Source organism: Brassica rapa, chromosome A06, assembly GCF_000309985.2.
Source record: "Brassica rapa cultivar Chiifu-401-42 chromosome A06, CAAS_Brap_v3.01, whole genome shotgun sequence".
In the NCBI taxonomy this organism is placed as follows: domain Eukaryota; kingdom Viridiplantae; phylum Streptophyta; class Magnoliopsida; order Brassicales; family Brassicaceae; genus Brassica; species Brassica rapa.
Window position 1 is genome coordinate 25,542,268 of NC_024800.2, and position 25,614 is coordinate 25,567,881.

General features: G+C 30.4%; 2 protein-coding genes, 1 long non-coding RNA gene and 1 pseudogene across 3 annotated transcripts; 2 read left to right on the top strand and 2 right to left on the bottom strand.

The window, feature by feature from the left end:
* Window positions 1–631: 631 nt before the first annotated feature.
* On the bottom strand, window positions 632–2,775 carry LOC103875312 (cytochrome P450 71B22). The gene is made up of 2 exons (XM_009153822.3): window positions 1,555–2,775; window positions 632–1,452 (listed from the first exon to the last, which is right to left on the bottom strand). The coding sequence occupies exons 1-2, from the start codon at window positions 2,440–2,442 to the stop codon at window positions 838–840; spliced, it is 1,503 nt and encodes a 500-aa protein (XP_009152070.1). The 5' UTR covers window positions 2,443–2,775; the 3' UTR covers window positions 632–837.
* Window positions 2,776–6,232: 3,457 nt separating this feature from the next.
* LOC103875313 (cytochrome P450 71B21) lies at window positions 6,233–11,682 on the top strand. Its single transcript, XM_009153823.3, has 2 exons — window positions 6,233–8,211; window positions 8,312–11,682. The coding sequence occupies exons 1-2, from the start codon at window positions 7,324–7,326 to the stop codon at window positions 8,921–8,923; spliced, it is 1,500 nt and encodes a 499-aa protein (XP_009152071.1). The 5' UTR covers window positions 6,233–7,323; the 3' UTR covers window positions 8,924–11,682.
* A 6,785-nt stretch (window positions 11,683–18,467) lies between these two features.
* Window positions 18,468–23,745, bottom strand: LOC117125970. The gene is made up of 3 exons (XR_004448432.1): window positions 23,735–23,745; window positions 18,950–18,951; window positions 18,468–18,700 (listed from the first exon to the last, which is right to left on the bottom strand). It is a non-coding gene; the product is annotated as an uncharacterized LOC117125970 (long non-coding RNA).
* On the top strand, window positions 18,709–20,474 carry LOC103875314 (annotated as a pseudogene).
* Window positions 23,746–25,614: the final 1,869 nt, after the last annotated feature.

The following is a 25,614-nucleotide window of genomic DNA, read 5'->3' on the forward strand; positions in this document are numbered from 1 at the left end:
TTTTGACCTTTTTGTTTCGGACATGTATTATTGAGATTTTTGTTATGCAGATTATGTGATATTTTTATATTTCAATATATAAATATATTGAAATTATATATATCAGATGAAAATTATATATATATCAAAAATTATATATATATCAGATGAAAAATTATATATATATGTATATATATCAGATGAAAAAATACCACCTTGTTTAGATTAATGGGATTATGCATGTCCAAAGATGTTAAAGAAAATGTTTTAAAATCTTTTTAATATTTAGTTTTAATAAATTACGAAATTTCTGTATTAGCTCAATTATTATCTATTAATCTTACAAAACTATATTTTATAGTACTTTTTACTCTTGTACAGATTAACTAACCCATCAGATAGTTTTAGGTTATTGCTATATTTTGAATTTACTATACAGATAATATTATATTCCCCTTCCCATTATTATACTCAGAGATTTTCTATTTTTACTTCTATGTCACAATTAAACTCGCCAATATATACAGTGTTTTATGTTTACTTCTTTGATGTAAAACCGAAGCAAGTCTCATGTCAGATTCAAACTTGTTGTCATATATTCAGATAGTCGCTTAAATCAGCTTTGAACGGTACTAACCAAAACGATGATAACTAATGTCACAATCGGAAGTTTTTATTTATTGAAAACATGATTTATATACATTGAAACATAATTAAAAAAAACTAGCAATTACAACTCATGATGACCGTAATATTTATTCTCTGTAATTTCAAAATCAAACCAACTGCAAGAGAACCACGCTGAGAAATCTCGATGCTATGATATAATCTCAATATACCATTACTTTTTTCATGACTTCACCATTGATGTGGAGTCGGTATAAGCTCAAGGGGAACTTTCTTGGCGACGACAAAAGCTCCAGCTTCTTCCATGTCTATGTCGTCGATGGTCATACCATCAGGCAAACTCCAATCAAAGAAGTAAAGAACGTTGAGTAAACCAAGCTCCACGATAGTTATCCCCGTAGCCATCCCAGGACAGATCCTACGACCAGCACCGAAGGGTAACAACTCGTAATGTTGACCCTTATACTCAACAGGGCTATCGACGAACCTCTCGGGGATGAAATCGTTAGGATTTTCCCAGCAATTAGGATCACGTCCTATTGAGTAAGTGTTGATCTCGATCATTGTGTTTTTTGGTATATTGTAACCTTGAATCTTGATGTCAGACATTGTCTCTCTTGGAAGTAAGAGGGGAGCTGGTGGGTGTAATCTGAATGTTTCTTGGATCACAAACTTCAAGTACTGAACTCTCTCTAGATCTTGTTCAGTGATTTTTTCTTTGTTGTCACCAAGAGTTTCTCGAATCTCTTGTTGGAGTTTCTTCATCACTCTTGGATGTCTGGTTAACTCTGTCATCGCCCATATCATGGTGATCGCTCCTGCGTTTACTCCCGCCAAAAATACATCCTGATCATATAACAAACAAGTTAATGTTAGTAACAATATTTAAATGTCAATATAATGTGTACACACACATATAACTATTTGAAAATATTTTGCTATACTCACCGACATGACTCCTTTAAGATGGTCATATGTGACTTTGAAAGAGCCAACTTTGCTCTCTTTATTGATCATATCCAGCATGACACCAATGATGTCTGAATGATCTTGAGGTTGTTCAGGCTTCAAATGATCATCGATCACATGTTGAAAGAAATTGCTTAGTCTTGCAAAGGCTTTGTGCAGCTCCGAATGTTGGCCAGAGATCCGGTCTATAATCCACCCAAGGCCCGTGGGGAAGAAGTCAGTGAACGCGAATGAGCCAAGATTGGTCTCAGACTCGAGCACCAACTCCTCAACTTTGTCCATATCGACAAAATCGCACTCGTGGAAGTTCTGTCCAAAAGCGAGTCTACATATGATACTCGCGGTAAGAGAGAAAAGAGCTTTTCTCAAATCCACCAAAGTTTGTGTATCGGCAGATTTAGAGAGTTTCTTGACGAGCAATTCACTCTCTTCCTCTCGGATATACCTGAACGCTTTTAGTTTTTTGGAGCTGAAGAGCTCGAGCATCGCAAGCTTCCTCATCTCTCTCCAGTCATCACCGTACTGAGCAAAACCAATGTCTTTGTAGTTGTAAGAAAACAACCTGGTCGCAGATAGCTTTGGTCGAGTACAAGTCTCGAGATCATGAGTCTTGAGAACTTCCTCAGCTGCTTCTCTTGTGGAGAAGACAACAACAGGGACCACGCCGAAACGAAGAAACATCACAGATCCATAATCTTGAGAGAGTTTATGGAAAGATCTGTGGAGAGATTTTCCAAGTTGATGCAAGTTTCCGATGAGAGGAAGGCCTATAGGTCCTGGAGGAAGCTTCCCTTTAGAGGGTGAGAAGCGTTTCAAGAAGATTAAGAGGAGAGGCAAGAGTAAGATGAAATAGATAAAGATGGACATTTCTTGATTTTGGTCTATCTTTTATTTTCCGTAGGTTTCTTGTTTATGTTTTGGAGTGAAGAGCAATGAGTTGTGGAGGATGCGTAATAAATAGACAATGCAGCATACCTAGTGGTAAAGATTTGACTAAATTAAGATTTTGTATTTATTAGATTGGAAAAGTTGGATAATGGCAACTCACACTGAGGCACGTGGTTGCTGGGATGAACTTCAAATTCTCCCGACGGCCTAAAGTAGTGTTGTACGGATGAAGAAGAATCTCCGTCATTTTTAAAGTTGAATCAATTGGCGCCAGTTAACTTGAATGGACCCGGAAACAATAATACGATTTCTAGAAACAGTTTATTATATATATCGTCTGGTTGGAACTATTATGAATATAGATAAAGAGAAGTTTGAAATTATATTAACTTGACTATTATAAAATAGTAGTTGGAGAAATGAAATTTAAAAATATGATTTTTAAAGTTTACAAAATGTTTTTTTCTTTATTATTCTCATGTATTTCAAAAAGTGAAAACTAACATCTGTAGTGGTTTTTTTAAATTTTTACACCAATGAATATTTTAGTTTTAGAACATCGTCCTTTCATTTTCTTTTTCGCTTTAGTTTCCTTTAAGTATTATTTTTACTTGTAGCTAGATATTGTAAGAGTTTATGAAATTTAAAATCATCGAAAGCATACAAGTCAGAATAACCAGATTCATCGAACACTTTCATAAATATCTTCAAAATGTTCAATAAATGTGTAGGGTTTGTCTGGAGATGACAACTTGATCATCGACCATATCGTTATCTATATTTATATTTCGTTTTAGTAGTCATAATAATTACATCACATTAATGTGTTATTATGAATATAATTTAAGTGATAAAACCTGATTATCAATCAAGAAAAAAAAAGAAAAAAAAATAATTTTAACATACTATATAGTAAGTGTGTAAGACATAAATAAGATAAGTTGAATAAATTGGGTTAGACCAAAAAAATGTTTAAGAAAATTATATATATACGAAAAAAATTGTGATGCTGTCCATATCAATGATTACATCTAGTTTTATTTATGGTAAACAATTCTACTTTATTTCAATTTTTATTTTATCAGAAATAAGAAAATTATATTTTCATTTTCGTGGGAGGAAACGTTTTTTTTTTTTTCGACGGAGGAAACGTTTATCTTGGGCTTTTTACACTTTCATTATTTTCGTTCGATCACGTGACCTTGGTACCTCCGATAATAGCAGGCTAGCAGCAAGAGTAGATTTTGTGGCGTACGCAAGTCGTTGGTCAAACAAACTTCAAAAGTAAAAGCAAAATTTTACGTGACGTATTTGTCGAAACACACAAAAAGTTTATACGTGATGTAGGACTATGTCATTGTGTTATTTTACAATATCTATTCACGTATTCCATTTTACGAGATTTGAATTTTAGGTATCTTTACTTCAATCAAACAGTTTTCGTGGATGCTGACTTTAAATGGGAACAATGATTTCTTTAAGAAAAAAGTCACGGATTGTGTCGCGTCGGTTCCTAAACTTGGTGAGCTAGGTTACTTCTAGCAGTTTATTTTTCAAAATTTGAAGGATAATTGATCAGACGCAAGAGAAGTATACATTTTTAGTTTAATTCACTAGTTTGTCAGATCTTTCCCTGATTTATAATAATATTGAAAATTGGTGATGTTAACACTAGGGTTTTCTTTATAATTAGTCTTCATGCCGAAGGGTAACGTGCACTATCATAAATACTTATGATATTTAACTATATGAATACGGGTATGTACATGTATCATGTATGTGCACCATGGTGTTAAAATTTGCTTAATTTCTTTTTAATAAGATAGTATATTATTCAAACATTTGACCGTCAATGTAATCTCTCGAGGTTGGAAACCAAATGTAATCTCTCGAGAAGTGTACATTAGTGCAAAACTTGGAATTTTCGATCTTCGTCGTCCCATCTTATCGTGTGTAACATGGGTGTGATTTCTAGATTTTCAATATATACAGCAGCCTACAAAGTTTCTGAAAATTAAAATTTGACAATTATGGCATTAGATGATTTATTTTATATAAGTAAGAATAACATAGGCGTTCACCCAAAAAAACATGAGAGTAGAAAAACTCGTGGTGATACAAAAAGCTAACCAAACAATTTCTTCATCTTTTGGGACTTAAACCAAGTTGATAAGGTCAGATTACATTTGGTACATATTAATTGATTGCATAGCATAAATAAGCCCGGTGCAATCCGCTTCTAGACTGATCCCATTACTGTATCATTTAGTGTCCACGACCACGACCTCTGATGTTTCCGTCTTCGACTTCATAAATTCCAGCCATGTCCATATACATTGATACGAGTTGTATAGGGGGGCATGCATCCAAGTTACAGTCCGTTAAGGTGGTCACCAATTCTAGTATCTAATTCCGACACTTCGGTTATCATTTTTTTTGGTTAGCAGGCAGATGTAAGCCATTACACATGTGAAACCTTTATGTTGCTTTCTGGATCGTTTTCAACTCTAATGCTTCCTTTTAATTCTAATACATTTTCCAAGTTCTTAAAATTATGCCAGGACAATTAGATATTTGGAAGTAAACATAAACAGATATATATATATATATATATTTGTAACCAAATTCTAAATTACTTTTCCATTTTAAATACTTTTCAGGTAGCCTATAATATTATACGTTTATTAATCTTATTAAAAAGTAATTTGTTTAAATTAAGACTAATCATTAATTCCTTTTTGTTGTTCAACACTAATTCATAAATTTTTACGTACCTTTGTGTTCTGTATTCTTTATTCAACTAATATTTATCTATATCTACCGTGGGCATATGAAAATTGACCACAGATATCTAATCATCTATGGTGAGGATAACATTTGAGGATTTATGCAACATGTGGCCACAATAAAAAGAAAGGACGTCTGGTTATTATATCTACTTAGTAGTTGAAGGAAAAATAAATATTTTTTTTTGATAATTTAGGTATCCGGACCTCTCACATAGTCCGACTATCCCACCGTGTCCAACTGGAACTGGCAAGGAAGGTCCTGGAAGCCAAACGGAAACTATGTTAAATCCGCTGTGGCCGGGGCTCAAACTCGTGATGGCGGACACCTCATCCGAGATTTCTTTACCACCAGACCATGAGGCCCGGTTGAAAAAAATATACTTAGGGCCTGACTGGTTCAAACGCAGTGGTTGCGGTTGCGGTTGCGGGAGTTTGTGGATGCGGGCGGTTGCGGTTTCTAGCGGTTTTAAGAGATTTGTACGACTGGTACTGCGGTTAAAAATTGGTGCGTTTGCGGGTGACTTATGACTGGTTAACTACCAAATGCGGTATCTGTCAAATAATAAATTAATAATATTTACATTTAATATACTTATAAAAATATCAAAAATTATAAAATTATAATCAATATAAAATTTATATTTAGAAAGTTATAATTTTAATTTTTGAAAATTTATTGAAAATGTTTTTATTATAAAATTTTATAATATTAATTAAAATATAATAGATATATTTTAATATTTTCATAATTTCAATTTTAAAATTTTTATTAAATATTTTTACTTTTGTATATATATTATTTAAAAAAAGCGAAAAAAATTGTTACCCTCCCGCAACCGCCCGCAACCGCAAACGCTAGTTGGAGCCAGCTTTTGAATTTATGAGATTCGGAGCGGTTTGAAACGGTTTAGAGCGATTTGAGTGATTGTTGCAAACCGCCGACAACCGCTACCAACCGCAAAAGCTGCGTTTGCGGGTGGTAGCGGGAAAACCAGTCACCCCCTTAGTAGTTAAAGGTCTTCTAGTTGAATCTGCCTTAGAAAAACTAAAATATACTCCAGTTTGTAATTTTTATTTCCGAGTGACGGATTATTGATATTCTTTATGGAATTTTGTTAAATAGATTTCACATTTCCTTCGTTATTTTTTTTCTTAATACATTTCTTTCACTTGTTTCTGGAATTCTATTGAGTCTACAATTTTGGATTCTACACAGCATTATTTGAATGATGGATTGCTAATTTTGGACCTAATCACTAAAGTCTATATGTGTCTATAAAGTGATATATGGCTACAATAAAGTAACAAATATTGGTCTTTTATGGAATACATAAATACTATATGGGAGCGGTGGACGTAATCCGCCTATTGCTTTCAACCAAGTTTAACTTTGTAGTTGCCCACGTTATTTTTCTTCTTTGTCAAAAAAAGGTTTAACTTTGTAAATAAAATATAGTTAATTCAACTTGTTTTTTAATGAATTATCCCATGATAAAAATACATATAAACTTAGTCTCCTGTAGCTAACAGAGTTATTTAAACAGCACCTTCTGTATATCGGAAAAGACAAAAATCAAAATTCATACGATATAGTGGAATTCGTATTATTAGAAACTATTAATATTGTCTAAGAAAATGCTAATATTCAATGGTAAGATGAAACTGAAAGTATAGTAACTAATCTTAAGCCATTTCAGAAAAAGATTTATCAATTTCAGTTAAACGATGTAACCGGCTATATATGTATTGACCAAACCGGTTCTGTGAGCCGGTTTAAGGTAATTTTGGGAATGCAACCGATTCTAGAATATTTGGCCGCCGGACATCGGAGATTTAAATTAGTTGTCGTAGACGACATGCGTATTAATGGACCACGTAAAGTTGTCAGCTTCCTTTTATTAAACTAAAGTTTTAATCTAATGAAATTTTTTGACTTAGTCAACGTTAACACCATGCACGTACGAAAAAAAAATATATATAGTTCTTCTAATCACGCAATATTCACTCAAAACACAAATCAATTTAACAACAACAACAACGAGATCAACAACAGAAAAATATCAAATCAAGAATGTCGATGTTTCTCTATTTCTTTTTGTCAATGCCTCTTCTTTTTATTTTCTTCAAAAGGCTCTCAAATTCTAAGGGGAAGTTTCCCCCGGGACCTATGGGGCTTCCGATCATCGGAAACTTGCACCAACTTGGAAAATCTCTTCACAGATCATTTCACAAACTCTCTCAAGAGTATGGACCCGTGATGTTTCTTCGTTTTGGCGTGGTCCCTGTGGTTGTGTTCTCCACAAAAGAAGCAGCTGAAGAAGTTCTCAAGACTCATGATCTCGAGACTTGTACTCGACCAAAGCTATCTGCGACGAAGTTGTTCTCTTACAACTACAAAGACATTGGCTTTGCTCAGTACGGTGATGATTGGAGAGAGATGAGGAAGCTTGCGATGCTCGAGCTCTTCAGCTCGAAAAAACTAAAAGCGTTCAGGTATATCCGAGAGGAAGAGAGTGAATTGCTCGTCAAGAAACTCTCTAAATCTGCTGAGACACAAACTTTGGTGGATTTGAGAAAAGCTCTTTTCTCTCTTACCGCGAGTATCATATGTAGACTCGCTTTTGGACAGAACTTCCACGAGTGCGATTTTGTCGACATGGACAAAGTTGAGGAGTTGGTGCTCGAGTCTGAGACCAATCTTGGCTCATTCGCGTTCACTGACTTCTTCCCCACGGGCCTTGGGTGGATTATAGACCGGATCTCTGGCCAACATTCGGAGCTGCACAAAGCCTTTGCAAGACTAAGCAATTTCTTTCAACATGTGATCGATGATCATTTGAAGCCTGAACAACCTCAAGATCATTCAGACATCATTGGTGTCATGCTGGATATGATCAATAAAGAGAGCAAAGTTGGCTCTTTCAAAGTCACATATGACCATCTTAAAGGAGTCATGTCGGTGAGTATAGCAAAATATTTTCAAATAGTTATATGTACACATTATATATGTTGACATTTAAATATTGTTACTAACATTAACTTGTTTGTTATATGATCAGGATGTATTTTTGGCGGGAGTAAACGCAGGCGCTATAACGATGATATGGGCCATGACCGAGCTGACAAGACATCCAAGAGTGATGAAGAAACTCCAACAAGAGATTCGAGCAACTCTTGGAGACAACAAAGAAAAAATCACTGAACAAGATTTGGAGAAAGTTCACTTCTTGAAACTTGTGATCCAAGAAACTTTCAGACTACACCCACCAGCTCCCCTCTTGCTCCCAAGAGAGACAATGTCTGACATCAAGATTCAAGGTTACAACATTCCTAAAAACACAATGATTGAGATCAACACATACGCAATAGGACGTGATCCCAATTGCTGGACGAACCCTAACGAGTTTATCCCCGAGAGGTTTATAGATAACCCTATAGACTACAAGGGTCAGCATTTTGAACTGTTGCCATTCGGTGGAGGCCGTAGGATCTGTCCCGGGATGGCCACTGGGATGACCATCGTGGAGCTCGGTCTACTTAATGTTCTTTACTTCTTTGATTGGAGTTTACCCGATGGAATGACCATTGAAGACATTAACATGGAAGAAGCTGGAGCTTTCGTCATAGCCAAGAAAGTCCCGCTTGAGCTGGTTCCAGTTATTCATTACTAGTGGATGATGCCTTGATACCGTTTGAATTTCTTTTTGGCTCTTCGCAGTCTCACGATTAATTCCTTTGTCTGTTTATTATTTTTTTATAGGTTCCCTAATGTCACTTGTTTGTTTAATAAATTTCTTAAAAGCAATAAATAAATGTCTGTTTATATTAAACCGTATTTTTGGTCTATTATCTTCATCTCTACTCTATTTTTCCTCTAAAATGGAGTAAAATTGACTATAGAATAAATAATGTTCTAACTCAATTCTATAGTTCACTCTATAATGAAGTTTATTCCATTAATGGATTATGGAGTAATATATTTTTTGTTTATTCATCACTCCATTATAGAATAAGAAATGAATTAGGGTTGAACTAATTTTATTTCTTTTCACTTTTATTCTGTTTTGGAGAAAATATAGAGTTTTATATTAAAGATGCTCTTAGCTCTTGTCAAATTTTTCACATTTTCGACTATTTTTGTCCCGTTTATCACTCTTTCTTTCCAATAAATATGACATAGCTACCACGTATATTATTATTGCTTAATTTCTTGAATCTTAGAATAATTATATTTTTGAAGGCAGTTTCGTTATATGAAGTCCTTAGATTTGGGTGTACTACGCAATATTATATGAATGGAAGATTGGTAACGCTCACGTATTTTTTAAAGCAAATCACTGTATTTGTTAATAAGATATTAAGATGATAAATAACCTTGATGGCTTTCAGTCAACTTCAACTTTCTAAGTAACATGATACTACTATTTAATTCAACCTTAAATTTCAGTTTTATGAAGTCAACAGTTTTGGGTTTACGCAACACGGTGTACTTGAATGGAAGAATCCTGATGTTGGAATGGCGGACCTAATCACGTGTATTAAATCTACATTTAGTTATAAGATAAGATGCTACCTGTATGGCTTTCAGTCAACTTTAACTTTCTATTTAGTGTGCTAATATGTAATTCGACATGTCCTTTGGTTATTTGTTTAATAAAATTAAACAAGGATACAATCAATTCAGACTTAGAGCATGATTAACACTAGGGGGGGGGGGGGGGGGGGGGGGGGGGGGTGGGGGTGCGGGTTGTTAGGTTTTTTTTTTTCTTTTTTTTGTTTGATTTAAAAAAAAATTAAAAACAGACCTATCGTAAATCGCCACGTGTCAATGGAATCTGCGAACAGTACACAAACCCAATTAAAGTCACCTCTTGCAGAAGTGGAGAAAGAACCAAGTTTAAAGATATCGACCCACCTCTTAAGAACCAAGTTAAGAGGTGGGATTAATGCTGCTCTTAGTTCCTTGAATGATGTAACGTATATAGTGACTCTAAACAACCCTATAAAAATAAAGGAAATTGATACAAATATCACATAGTACTATTTTTCATGTTTATAATAATCATTTTTATATTCACTTTTAATGAAGTGTAACAGATACTTATACCTCTAGTGTTAACTAATCTAGACTTAAGATTTAGAATTGAGAGTGGGGTACAATTTTTGGAATGTGAAATTTATGATTTTAATAAATATATAAATAAATACTTAGAAAATATTAAAAATATAGTTTCAAACATAATTTTTGATAAAAAGAAATTTTGAAAAAAAATCAAATTTTTTTTAAAAAAAAATTTGAATTTGAAAAAATATAATTCAAAAATATATTTTTTATTTTTATTTATTTAAATAATAATTTATTTTATATATATATATAGAGAACAAGAGTATAGGAGTATTTTGCCACTTAATGAAAAAAGTGGGTTCTTAGGTTTTTTTCTTTTTTTGTCCGATTAAAAGAAAATTAAAAATTAAAAAACAGACAAATCGTGGACCGCCACGTGTCAGTAGGACCTGCGAACAGTACACAAACCCAACTAAAGTCGCCTCTTGGAGAAGAGGAGAAAGAGTCAAGTTTAAAGATAATGGTGCGACCCACCTCTTAAGAACCAAGTTAAGAGGTGGGGTTAATGCTGCTCTTAGTTGCTTGAATGATGTAACGTATATAGTTACTCTAAACAACCCTATAAAAATAAAGGAAATTGACACAAATACCACATAGTACCATTTTTCATATTTTTCATGTTTACAATAATCATTTTTACATTCACTTTTAATGAAATGTAAAAGACACTTATACCTCTAGTGTTAACCAATTTAGACTTAAGATTTATAATTGAGAGTGGGGTAAAATTTTTGGAATGTGAAATTTATGATTTTAATAAATATATAAATAAATACTTAGAAAATATTAAAAATATAGTTTCAAACATAATATTCGATAAAAAGAAATTTTGAAAAAAAAAATCAAAAATTTTTTTAATATAAAACTTCGAATTTGAAAAAATATAATTCGAAAACATAATTTATTTTTTATTTTATTTATTTAAATAATAATTTATTTTATATCTATATAGAAAACAAGGGTATTTTATCACTTAATGAAGAAAATATTTTTAAAAATATTTTTGAAAATATTCTTTTAGTGGTGTTAAAATGAAAAGTGGTACCATGAAAGTGGTAAACATGAAATTTCCCCAAAAATAAACTTCAAACGAGTTTTAGCCAGTTCATTGTTGGAACTTGGAAGCCAATATTAATGTGTAAATAAAAGAGATTAGTTTTGAAATGGTAAGGGAATTGATATTTTAGTTTAATTGCACATATAATCTAATTTTAAGCCGATTTTAGGTAAACTTGCAAATACAACTGGTTAATGTAAAATAATGGAGTTATCAAAAAAAAAAAAAAAAATGTAAAATAATGGCGGCTAAGAAATACTAGAAGATTTGGCCGCCGGGTATAGTCGTATAGGATATTTAAATTAATTGTCGTAGATGCGTATTCATAAACCACACGTATATTTGTCAGTTTCCTTTCACTACTAAACATTTTAGTCAGAGAAGTCCAATTATAGAGATCTTCTTAGACAAGAGTCTACGTCGCCTCAGTTCTAATAGCAAATTTGGACAACTCTTTACTACGTTACCCAGTTCCAAGAGCAAAGTTATTTGTATTTGATTAAAAATTAAGCATATTTCTTTACATATATGTACATGCTCTCATCTGTATATATGTAATCATGTTCTAATAGTCACGATTTGTAAATTTCCAGGTATTAATCATGAAAATATTATCTTAAACTATATTAAACCTTTATCCTGATCTTTTTTTTTTTTTGTAAATAATCCTGATCTTTAGAATCCCTTAAGTAATCGTAAAATTAAAAATGGAGAAATTATCCTGATCTTTTTCATTTTATAATGGATAACATTTATTATTATTTGATAATTTTTAATTGTTTGAATATGTGTTGTTTGTTCATATTGTGTTTGGCTATATTTGTCCTTTGATCATGTTTACTATATGGAAAATTTCTATTGTATTTGTTTATAAATCTAACTATTTAGTATACTTGAGTATATTAATGCATATATTTATCCAAGATATAGTTTCATAGACAAATAAGATGTCAGGTTTCAAGTTTTATGAATCGATATGTTTTACATGCCAAATAATTCTTAAGATTTAGAACATTTACAAATAAAACAAAGAAATAAAGAGTTAACGTGTAGTAATATTAAAGTTGATAAGAAAATTTTCACAAAGTTTAAAATATACTTACTATATTTATCAATCCTAAATTTTCACTAATGCTATTCTAAATTATTAAAATAATATTTATTTTGGAATTTTTACAATTATATATATATATATATATATCAATTAAATATATATTATTAAATCAGTCATTACTTGTATTTATATTTAAATACATAATATATATACATTGTATTTATATTTTAGGAAATCGGCTTTCATGTCTAAGAAAGCTACATATATATAATTATACTTAAATACATACATATTCCATTTTAGTAAGATATTTTTAAAATCTGATTTTTGAAATAGAAATATTAGTATCTAACTTAAATTGAGAAAAAAAATACTGATTTAACATAGATTTAACATAAATTTAGAAATATTTAAGAAAATGTAAATCGTTCATATATAGACATGTGTACGAAATCTCTTTTCCGAATTATAGTTTTTGATAGGGAGAATTTTAAGTTTACTACTTTCATGGTACCATTATTTATCTTTACCACCACTCAGAGGGGGATCTATTTGATCCAATAGGGTGTCAAGTGACACCCGTTGTTCCCAAAATCATTGAAAAATCAGTAGCTCTTCTAGGAAAGACCCCTCTCGACACTCCCAAATCCAGTTCAAAACCCATTGATGACACCTTTAATTATTTTTGACACCTCTTAAATCCATTCTTGGATCCGCCACTGCCACCACTAAAACGATATTCTTAAAAATACTTTGTTCATTATGTGACAAAAGACTGTTATACATTTGTTTTATATATATATATAATAAATAACTATTTTAAAAAATAAAAAAATAAAAATAATTTTTTATGTTTTCGAATTATATTTTGGAGAAATTACATGTTTACCACTTTCATGCTACCACTTTTCATTTTTACCATCACTAATGAGATATTTTCAAAAATACATTTTTCATTAAGTGACAAAAGACTCTTATGTCTTTGTTATTTATATATATAATAAATTACTACTTAAAAAAAAAAAAAATTATTTTTCGAAATATAGTTTTTCAAATTCGAATTTTTTTATAAAACTTTTTTTTTGAATTTTTTTTTCGAAATTTTTCTTTTTTTCAAATTTCTTTTTGAAAAACGAAAATTATGTTTGAAACTATTTTTTAAAATTTTTTATATATTTTTTAGTATTTATATATTTATTAGAATCATAAATTTCACATTCCAAAAACCTTACCCCACCTTTCAACTCTAAACCCTAAGTCTAGATTAGTTAACCCCAAGGGTATAATTGTATTTTACCCTTCATTAAAAGTGAGGGTAAAAGTGGTTAGTGTAAACATGAAAAGTGGTACTATGAATGTGGTATTTGTGGCAATTTCCCTTATATTTTTTCAAATTTGAACTTTTTTATAAATTTTTTTTTTGATTTTTTTCAGAATTTCTGTTTGAAAATCAAAAATTATTTTTTGAATTATTTTATATTTTTAAGTATTTATTTATATTTTATTATAATACTAAATTTTACATTCCAAAAACCCTACACACCTCTCAACTCTAAATCCTGGTGATGATTGGTTCGACTGTGGCTTTAAAATTTTAGCTGTAGATAAATTGGTTGTAGCTGTAAAGTTGTTACTGTAGATTTTTTCTTCAGAGACTTTTGATGTAGTTAAATTTGGTGTAGCTGTAAGTTATAGGTTGTTGATATTTTAAAATAAAATATATGAAATATGTGTTGTATATATAAAATTATTATTTTATATGAATTAAAATAATTTATATTAATATTTTTTTTATAAATTATCAAAATTTATTGTAATTTAAAATGTGACATGTAAGTATATTTATATTATTTAAATATCTTAATAATTAAAAAACACAATAATGGAGCAAGGTTATACACAATACACATGATCCTTGCATTGTTGCTCAAAATACTCGGAAAGAGTTTCCTTTAGATGTCAAATCAGCCTTCTAAATGGCTATCTTGAAGAAGAGATCTATGTAGAACAACTTTCGTATGGTCTTAGGCAGACTCCAAAAGTATAGTACACAAGAATTGATGATCATCTTTAAAAGATGGGATTTGTCAAAAGTCAAAGTGTAACTATATTTTATGTCAAAGAAACAAGTGATAATTTAATTGTGGTTTCCATTTATGTTGATGATTTGCTTGTGACAGGGAGTAACGAGATGTTAGTGGGTGATTTCAAGTTTGAAATTCTCAAAGTGTTTGAGATGAAAGATCTCGGTTTGATGTCTTATTTTTTGGGAATGAAAATGAAACAAAGAAGTAATGGGATTCTTATACATCAAAGGAGTTATGCAAAAGAGATTCTTAAGAAGTTTCGAATAGAAAAAATGCAAAGCAAAGACACGTAAATAAATCAAAAGAAGAAATTTAGCAAAGAGGAAGCTGAAAAGGTATATGAAAATGAACATAAGAGCTTGATTGGTTGCTTGATGTATCTCGCATCCACCTGGCATAATTTTTTTTTGTAAGGACATCTCCAATAGTGTTCTATAATTTTTTATATGTTTTCACCAAAATAGAGCAACTCTATTATAGAGTTAGTTTTACTCCAATGGTTAACTCTATAATAGAGTTACTCTATAATAGAGCTATTCTATAATAGAGTGAAATATAGAGTAATGTTATTTTTTCACTCTATATTTGGAATAGAAAAGCAACATTCATCTATATTCTACTCTGTTATAAAGTAACTCTATTATAGAGTTAACCATTGGAGCAAAACCAACTCTATAATAGAGTTACTCTATTTTAGTGGAAATTATAGAAAAGATTATAGAGCACCATTGGAAATGGTCTAAGTTCTCTCGAGATTTATGCATTGTGCCAGTGAATTAAATTTTCAAGCTGCCAAGAGAATCTAAGATATATTAGATGAACAACAGTGTATGGCATCAAGTATACATGTTCTCACAGTCATAAGCTTGCCGGATTTTCTTATAGTGATTGACTGGATCTAACGATGATATAAGAAGCACAACAGGTTTCTGTTTCACTTTTAAATTAGGAATGTTTTCATGGTGTTAAAAAAATAGGATATGTTGCAGCAAATATCTCGGTAAATCAGGCAGTACTTTGGATCAGAAAACTACTTATTGATCTACATATGGAGCAAAAAGAACCAACAGAGATTTTTTGTTGATAGTTAAACTGATATTGCTATCTCAAAAGACTCTGTCTTTCATGGCAAAATCAAGCATTTTAATATTAAACTGTATCATCTAAGAGAAGAACAGAAGAATGGAGAGATAAAGTTGGTGTGCTACTAAACAAATGATCAAGTTGCTGATGTATTCACAAAGGCTTTACCAAAAATAATTAAGGTTTGAATATCTGAGAAACAAACAAGGTGTATGCAGGAACAAGGAATAGATTTGTTAGAAAGTGCTTTACTCAGATTTATTTTTTCTGAAACTAAGCCTTAGTCAAAGATGTTGCAAGGTGGTCAAGTGATTACATAATTTCTTTTGGCATGACTTGCATGTGGAAAGCAAGTGATAATATTTTGGACCTCTGTGATGTTTATAGTCAAAGATGTTAAAGTTACAAATGATATGTTAAAAATAGAGAAAACAGTCATTTAAATACCAAAGTCAAATTTGCTAAAAAAAATACAAACTTCTCATTAAACCAAATAAATCACAAACTTTCATTGACCAAGCCATAATAGATACATTTTTTGTCAACCTATTTAACTGTTAAATCTCTGTTTACTGTTAACAGAAACTAAAATGACGTCGACTTGAAATTAGAACAGAGAATTGAAAAGTCCCAAATCAATACTAGTTCTCTGCAAATCGTTTTTTTTTCCTTATACGAAAAGACAGAATAAGCTTCCACTACGTCGAGGCAGAGCTAGAGAACCCGAGCCTCAAGCCTTGTTTGTGATGAAATAAGGTCTACTACAGTTTTGATGATGGAGATAAGCGTGAACCTATACCTGGTGATGAAGTCGACAAGAAATGAATGAGAATAAAAAAGTGAAAAGGAATGAGGTCAACGAAGAAGAAGATAATGGGGACGTGGAGTAAGAATTGAAAAAGAAGCTTGTGAAGTTATATCATCACACTTTGAAGATGTTGCAGGCAATGATGGAGGAGATGACGTACGATGCATATGTTGCCTCTCTTTGTTGTTGTCTTTTATCTATTACTTGTTGTTTCTTTTAGTTGTGGATTGAGTCAAGGTAGAACTTATGTTATAGTCACTTTGCTGTCGTTGGATTCTTTTTGTTTTGTGTAAACTTTATGTATGGTTTTGATTAGTGTCTAATTATTCTTTCATAACATAAAGACAATTAAAAAAACAGGGGAAATGTTAGAGATACAAGAATTCAAACACAAAAATAGACTAATAGTCTTACAAATGAGACAAAGATACAAAGAGTTCAAGATGCTTACAACAGTCTCAAACAGTTTTACAAATGAGTTTCCACTTCATACAAGAGCTTCCATAATACAAGATCTTCCATAACACAAGAGCTTAATAGATGAGATAGACAATTGCAATCACAACAAACATAAAACAAACGAATCCACAACATGTCTCAGTAATGAGTTTCCACTTCCTCATCTCCAACTTGGTCGAAATAACATTCTCTATTAACTCATCAATCATCTTCTTAAAGCAATCAACCTGGCCTTTGTTTCACACCGGTAAAAGGAACAACCAGAATTTTCTTGTCTTCGAAGTGTATATAGACACTTCACTCTCACAAACACACCTCGAAAAAAATCCTCATTTTGCATCTCGTTTGGCAACTGGAATCAAACTCATCTTCATCACTAGCTTTTAGTCTGTAAAAGTAACAAATGAGAAGAGTATAAGAAGAATAAGGCAAGAAGAAGAAGGTAAATCAAACACTCGCACAAAAGAAAAGAATAAGTGAAATCAATTTGGGATTAGGGAAGAGTATCGATTTGGGGATTTTGTAAACTTTGTTTTGTTTTCAAAATGACGACGTTTAAGGTGCCGTGAACAGTAACAGAGATTTGACGGTAAAAATAAGTTTACTAAAAGTATTTTTATTACGGCTAGGTCAATGAAAGTTTGTGATTTATTTGGTTTAATAAAAAGTTGATATTTTTTTTGGCAAATTTGACAAAGTTTGGTATTTAAATGACCGTTTTCTCGTTAAAAATATCAGTAAATCAAGTTTATAATACTACAATATCAATGTGATACTTTTTAGACTTTTAGTGGATGTGCGTTTACCATGACGCGAGACCATTGACTATTTTGCTTAATTTAATTGTATAAATCTGGTATCGACGACAACTTGCCGTAGGGGTGTTCAATCCGGATATCGGTTAGGTTTCGGTTCGGTTTTTTTTCAGTTTTCGGTATTTCGGTTAGTAAAATATAACTACCATTCTAAATCCATATTTACTTCGGTTCGGTTCGGTTTATATACCGTCGGTTTTCGGTTTATTCAGTTTTATACCAAAAAAACATAATTATTTTGTTTGAGATCATATTATATGAATTTTAGAGTCATATGTCAACACAGTCATTTATTAAAAATATATTACATGTTCAAATAAATGAACAAAAAAGTAAAAATGTTTCTACCATCAAATACAATAATGAAATCTATAACTAAAATCAAAGTTTGAAATTTTGAAAATAAAAATATGAAACAAAACAGAAACATTAAATTTTTTTTTTCTAATCTTACATATTTAGTGTACATTAAAGTCATGTTTTTTCAATTGAAATTTTTTCATTAATTATTGTCCATCAAATTTAATTATAATCTTTATATTAATGTAGCGAAGACTAAAATAAAGCAAAAAGATCAAAAAAAGACTTAGAAAATAAGATGTCTGAATTGCGATGTATTATTATTTAGTTATAGTTCAAGTGTTTTACAAATTAAAGTTTTTTATTACTATAAAATTATGGTAATAGTTATTAACACAAATTTAACTTATGTAAAAAATAAATTTTCATGTATTGTTATAAAATAGATACATATTTACATGTTTCTACTTTTAATCGGTTTTGTTCGGTTTATTCGGTTTAATCGGTTATATACCAAATCATATCCAAATCCTACGGTTTTTATAAAATTATATCCATTCGGTTTATATGGTATATACCAAAACCAAATCATTTTGTCTATTTCGGTTCGGTTCGGTTCGGTTCGGTACGGTTCGGTTTTACCGTATTGAACAGCCCTAACTTGCCGAGTTGAACTATAGATGGAACAAACAGAGAGCAATTTCATTTTCTTTTCTCTATTCTATAGCACAAACAAAAAAATAATGGGGATCTCTTTGCTCTGTTTTTGCCTCGTTACTCTCGTTACACTAATCTTAATCGTAAAGAAGATTAAACACTCTAAATGGAATCTCCCTCCAAGCCCTCCTAAGTTTCCGGTCATCGGAAACTTACACCAGATCGGAGGATTGCCTCACAGGTCCCTTGAACGTCTCGCCAGAAAATACGGACCTGTGATGCTTCTTCACTTTGGTTTTGTTCCTGTGGTTGTGGTCTCGTCGAGAGAAGCAGCTGAAGAAGTTCTTCGAACTCATGACCTAGACTGTTGCAGCAGGCCTAAGCTTGTCGGGACAAGGCTACTCTCACGGGACTTTAAAGACATCGCTTTCACGCCGTACGGTGAAGAGTGGAAGGAGCGGCGCAAGTTAGCCGTGCGTGAGCTGTTCTGCCTCAAAAAGGTTCAGTCCTTTAGGTATATTAGAGAGGAAGAATGTAACTTTATGGTCAAGAAACTGTCGGAATCCGCCGTGAATCGAACTCCGGTTGATTTGAGCAAAGCCCTTTTCTGGCTAACCGCGAGTATCTTGTTTAGAGTTGCCTTGGGACAAAACTTCTACGAGAGCAAGTTTATCGATAAAGAGAAGATTGAAGAGCTCGTGTTCGAAGCTGAGACTGCCCTCGGTAGCTTCACTTGCTCCGATTTCTTCCCACTAGCTGGATTTGGATGGCTCGTTGACCTGCTTTCAGGACGAGGCTCAACGATGTTTTCTTGAAGCTCGATGATCTGTTTCAACGTGTGATCGATGATCATAAGAGTCCTGGAAGATCAAAAGAACATGAAGACATCATCGATGCTATGTTGGATGTGCTTCATAAACAAGGCGAGAATGATTCCTTAAAGCTTACGGTAGATCATATCAGGGGGGTCGTCAGTGTAAGTCAAGACTTCTCCAACTTCTCTAAAAACATTAGCATATAAACTGAATATATATTTCTAAATACCAACTTAATTATCTTACTTATTAAAAAAAACTTAATTTATCTTGTTTGTTTGGTAGAATATATTTTTGGCAGGGATAGACACAGGGGCCATCAACATGATATGGGCAATGACGGAGCTCGCTAGAAACCCTAAACTGATGAAGAAAGTTCAAAGCGAGATCCGAGACAATCTAGGCAACAACAAGGAGACAATCACTGAAGAAGATATCGATAAAGTTCCTTATTTAAAGATGGTAATCAAAGAAACATTCAGACTACACCATGCAGTTCCTCTTCTACTCCCACGGGAAACAGTGGTTCACATCAAAGTTCAAGGCTAGTGCGATAGGAAGAGACCCCAAACTCTGGACTAACCCGGAGGAGTTTAACCCCGAGAGGTTTATCGATAAGCCTGTGGATTATAGAGGACAACATTTTGAGTTCTTACCATTTGGCTCAGGTAGAAGAATGTGTCCTGGGATGCCCATGGGGATGGCTATTGTCGAGTTAGGACTCTTGAACTTGCTTTACTTCTTTGATTGGAGTTTGCCTGATGGGATGACCATTGACGACATAGACATGGAAGAAGCTGGTACTCTTACTATCGTCAAGAAAGTACCTCTTAAGCTTGTTCCAGTTCGAGTTATGTGATCTGAACTTTAAATATGTTTTGAATAATTAACATTATGCAGTTGGTGTAAGCATAAATGTATGAATACTATGTTTGCGTATGAGATTTGTGGCTTTGTCTGTCCGTCTTCCTGAATCGTCCGAACTGTAACTGGATGTGTTAAACACATTAAACGGTTGTGGTTTCAGATACACAGTGTGTTTCTCCATGTGGTACGCAAACCTATAAGATCGCTTGTAGTTGAGTGGACACAAATCATTGGCTTTCTATCAATACTATTAAAAGTGAAGGAGTCTAAAAAACTCTACTTATAAAAGTTGTTTGGACCCTTTCATTTAATTCATTATTTATTAGTATTACCTTAAATTTATACTAACAATATGTTACCATATATTTCTCTAACAATAATTTAGTCAATTCTTTTATTTATTTAAATCTTACTCCTAAATCCTAGTCATTACTATTACTATATTTATCATTTTGATTTTTAACCGTAAAAACATTGAAAGTAATGTTTTATATTATCACTTTTATCATATAATATATGATTTAAAACAAGATAAATTACAAAACATATATATGTACATTCTAACTTCTTCTTTCGTTTATAATAAAGTAATCATATCATATATAAACTTTTTCACTAAAATTATCATATCATATACTAAACTTTCAACCGTCTATAATTTGATAATATTTTCTTATTTAAAAATGATTTTTCTGAATATTCATGTTACCTTCACAAAAATGAAGAAATTCATTGGTTCTATTAAAGCTAACCTGACTTCACGATATCAGTATTGATTATTCAAGATTTTGAAAATTATTTGTTTAGATATTATACTTTTATATACTTTTCACTTAAAATGAATCAATACTATTAAAAAGGAAAGAGTTTTAAAAAATCTAACTAGATTTTCACCCGCACAATCGTGCGGGTATATATTCACATTTATATATATATATATAATATATATATATATATATATAGATATTTGTTTTACATAATTATTATCTATTTTTAATGTTACTCACATATTTAAATGTTTGTATAATTATGCCAAATATAATAATTTTATAGTTTTCATGCTGTAAATTAAAATCATCACATATATATGTTGCTTATTATATATTTGTCCTACTGAATTTGCATTTGATTGTTAAACTAAATTTTTTAATGCATGAAACAACATATATGAAAACAATTTTGTATTTAATTTATTATAATCATGATCCGTAATTCAAATCGCTAGATTTTTTTAGTAATTTTTTAATGTTTATTAATTTTGTATAATAAATTACTGTATATTAAAAAGTTTAAAATAAGTTAAAATTTTATACATGTATTATATAGTTTACTAATATTAACCCGTTCTACCAACATATTATATTTTTAGCATAAATATTTTATATTTATGACAATAAAATATATTAACTTATCGATTTAAAATAACTTTATCATATTTTTTTCAATATAACATTTTAATTTTAAAATGATAGATATTATTATAAAATTGATAAAATAGGATATAATTTTATTCTTTTAGTAAAATTTCATTACTAATTACAAAATTATTTGAAAATATTTATATTCAATTTATGACAATTAAGATCTTATTATAATCTTTTTCAAGAGATTTGTTAGAATTTTAAATCTTTAAAAAAAATTTAAAAGATATAAAAGATATTATGATTAAAGTAGTTAAAAATATTATATATATTATCATTAGTGATATACATTTAATATAAAATTTAAATTATGGTCCAAATAAAAATATCACTCATCAAAAAATCATGATTTTTATTTTATTGGAAAACAAATTTGAAAAAATTAAAATAGAAAAAAATATATATTTCTAACAAAATCTTTAAAAATTATTAGTAAATGTATTTCTGAAATTAATTAATTTCATTTTATTTAAATTTTCGTATATAAACCAAAACTATATTCAATTTTAATTTCTAATTATATTTTATGATAATTTAAATTAAAACTAATTAATTTTTGAAAGTAAATTTAAAAAGATTCTAAGAAGATTTTAAAAAGATTTTGTTAGAACATTTTAAATATATTCATTTGTATTTCAAATAAAAATAAAAATATATTAAAAGATATAATAATGAACTTATGTAAAATATAATATTTTCTAAGAATGGTCCAAACTAAAAAAAATAACACATGAAAAGAAGTTATGACTTATGTTTTAATATATTAGATATAAAAAAGTTGTTGGAGTTATGTACAACTATTTATTATTTTTCTGATAATACATTAATCACTCTAAACATACAATATTTTAAATATTTTTAACAGATTTTAATATTATTTCTTATGATACCTTTACTCAGAAAAATATTTCATCAGCCATGTTTTTGTACAATAACGTTAAAAATTTATATCAAAAGGTTGTTGGACCTGATATGGACGTAATGGGTCTACATCTGTTCGGGTATTTAAGATCCGAAAAAAATTTGAAATATATGAAAAATCTGAAAAATATCTGAAACACGAAAAGTATTTGAAACTCCAAATAAATACCAAAAAAATTCAAATACCTAAAGATTTAAAATTTTATTCAAAATCTGACACGATGAACTGAAAAATACCCAAAATTTTATCCAAATACCCAATTTTTTTTAATTTGAAAAATTTACCTGAAATCAAAACTCTAATCGTAAACCAAAAACTTAAAAACAATATCCATAATAACGGAAACATATTCGGAATATCCAAATATACCTAATAAATACATATTTATGATCGGATCTAGGGTAAGACCCGGACTCAAACAAAGACCTGCATGTTAAAAAATCCCAATAGGTTATCTTCTCTGGACCTGAACTAAACCTATAATTTTGGGTCTGTTCGGTTTGTTTTTTTGATCCGGATATAATTCTCATGTCGAAAATAAACTTACGTAAAAATGTACATATAAAATTTCAAATAAACTAATTTGTAGATTATATAGCTGTTAAAAATTATGTTTTTCGATATAATAAAACTTTGTATTATAATATAATCCAACAACTCCGCGCTTTCCAAGCGCGGATTAAAATCTAGTTTCCCTTTTAAAACACGTGAAATATTTATTTTTATTTTTGGTAAACGAACACACGTGAAATATGAACATTTTTGTAAACGACAAAAAACGCTATTTGTCATCAATGCACTTCTAACCAACCAAAAACTCTTTCATCTTACAACCACAGAATCTTAGGACGATTTAATTATGAACAACACATGGGTTCAACTCCTATGATAAATTGTTAAATTCACCCCACTTTTTATACCTAACCAAAGTATCATGTAAGATTAGTTAAAAAAAAAGTAATATTTTTTTTAAATGGCTAAGAAAAAGAACACCAACGTTTACGTCGTCTACAAAACTCAAATCTCTAAAAATCTAAAATCTAAACTATAAACCTAAATTTAAAATCTCAAATCATAAACTCTAAACCCAAAACTCTAAACCTTAAATTCTATAAAATCCGAAACCATAAACTATAAATCCTAAACTATAAACCCTAAACCATCAATCTTAAACACTAAACCTGGACATCAATTTGGAAATTTGTGTGGGAGTCTGCAGTGTCGTATTTTTATTGGTCCTTATTCTATTCTTTATTTTTTTTTCTACTTTCCTGTTGGGTGTGATGCTTTTAGTTAATTTGAAAATTTACTTTATAAATTTGTATGTTTATGGATTCTTTTTAAATCTGGATGTTTAATAATCTTTTAAAAAATCATATATTATTTTATCTAAGTTTTTGTAACTTGTTAAAATCCACTGCAAAATTTATTTACTAACATTTAGTTTAAGTTAAAATTTGAAATCCATAACGCAAAAACATAGGATTTCTTAAAAGAAAATTTTAAAAGTATGATCAATCACTTCATATTTATTAAATGGGAAGAAATGTATATCTATCCACGCATTTGGAATTTTCTTTAATCATTTCAGTTTTACCCAACACTTTTCCGCTAATATTCAATTGGTTTAAGAGCAAAACTTTCAAATTATCTAAATTACATATCTTGACTTATAGAAGACAAATCTCTGTAGACAAAAAAAAGGACAAACCTGTATGAAAAATTAGATTATAAATTTAGCAAATTTTCAACCAAAAACAACGTGGAACCTAATGCGAGAAACTAGTTAAAGAGAAGAATGGTTTCAAAGGAGTTTGGTTTTCTTATGTGATTCCGAAAAATATTTTTTTTGGGTAAACATGTTAAAATTTATTTTTCATATTGATAGGTTAATTCAGATTGTGCTATTAGAATTCGAAAAAGAATGAGCACGGCCATCAACTCATTAAACCCAAAACCATGTTCCCTTTGAAATGGGCAAAACCTTAAAGGCAGAATGTGTGACCTAAAAACTAATTACCTCAAGAAGAATCGAGGGTGATCGACTGATCGTAGTCATGTTAGGTATAAAGCATGTTTTGGCATCATTCCCCAACCAAATAATAATAGCTTCGGTTGGTGACATGTAATATTGAATTTGAGTTATAGTATGTACTGTAATTTGATGTTACTTGTAATTCATTGTTTTTGAAATCAAGAGCAATGATTCTCCACAGTGTTGATGGCCGTTTCCATATTTTTGTTTTGATCGTTAATGGTTGCCGAAGCGACTTCATGCGGAACAGAGAAATTGTTGATGTTTAATTAATTCTGTATTTATTGGTATTATTTGCAATACATCCTGAATTTCTTAAACATTTGGATGTTTGAATCAGAAATAATCTGGCAAGTGGCCAATTTAGCCTAGTTCTTTCGAGGAACTTTAAAGGAAGGTTAATTTCAACAGCCTAGCAGCATTAGTAACTGTCTACCAATTGATGACTAAAAGGAATTTGACTCGTAATTTATTTTCATCATGGTTTCACTACACCAAATTATTTTATGCATACGGTTCATTGTTTTGTACTTCTTCCATTTTATTTTAACTATCATTTGATTTTTTTTTCAGGAAAGTAAAAAAGCGTAAATTTTCAATTCAAGTTTTAATTGAATACTGAATTCACTAATAGTATTTATTAATTTTTAAAAGATAAAGGAGATTTTTTTATTAAAAATTATAGTAAATTCATAAAATGACATTCATTTTATAATATTTTTAAATCGTATTGAATTTTGAAACGATTGAAAACTATATTAATTTGAAAACAAAGAAGATACAATTTATAGTCAAAATACTTGTTTGTTAAATTTGGTGGTTTGTTTACAAAGTTAAAATAATCCAAATTTTGAAAC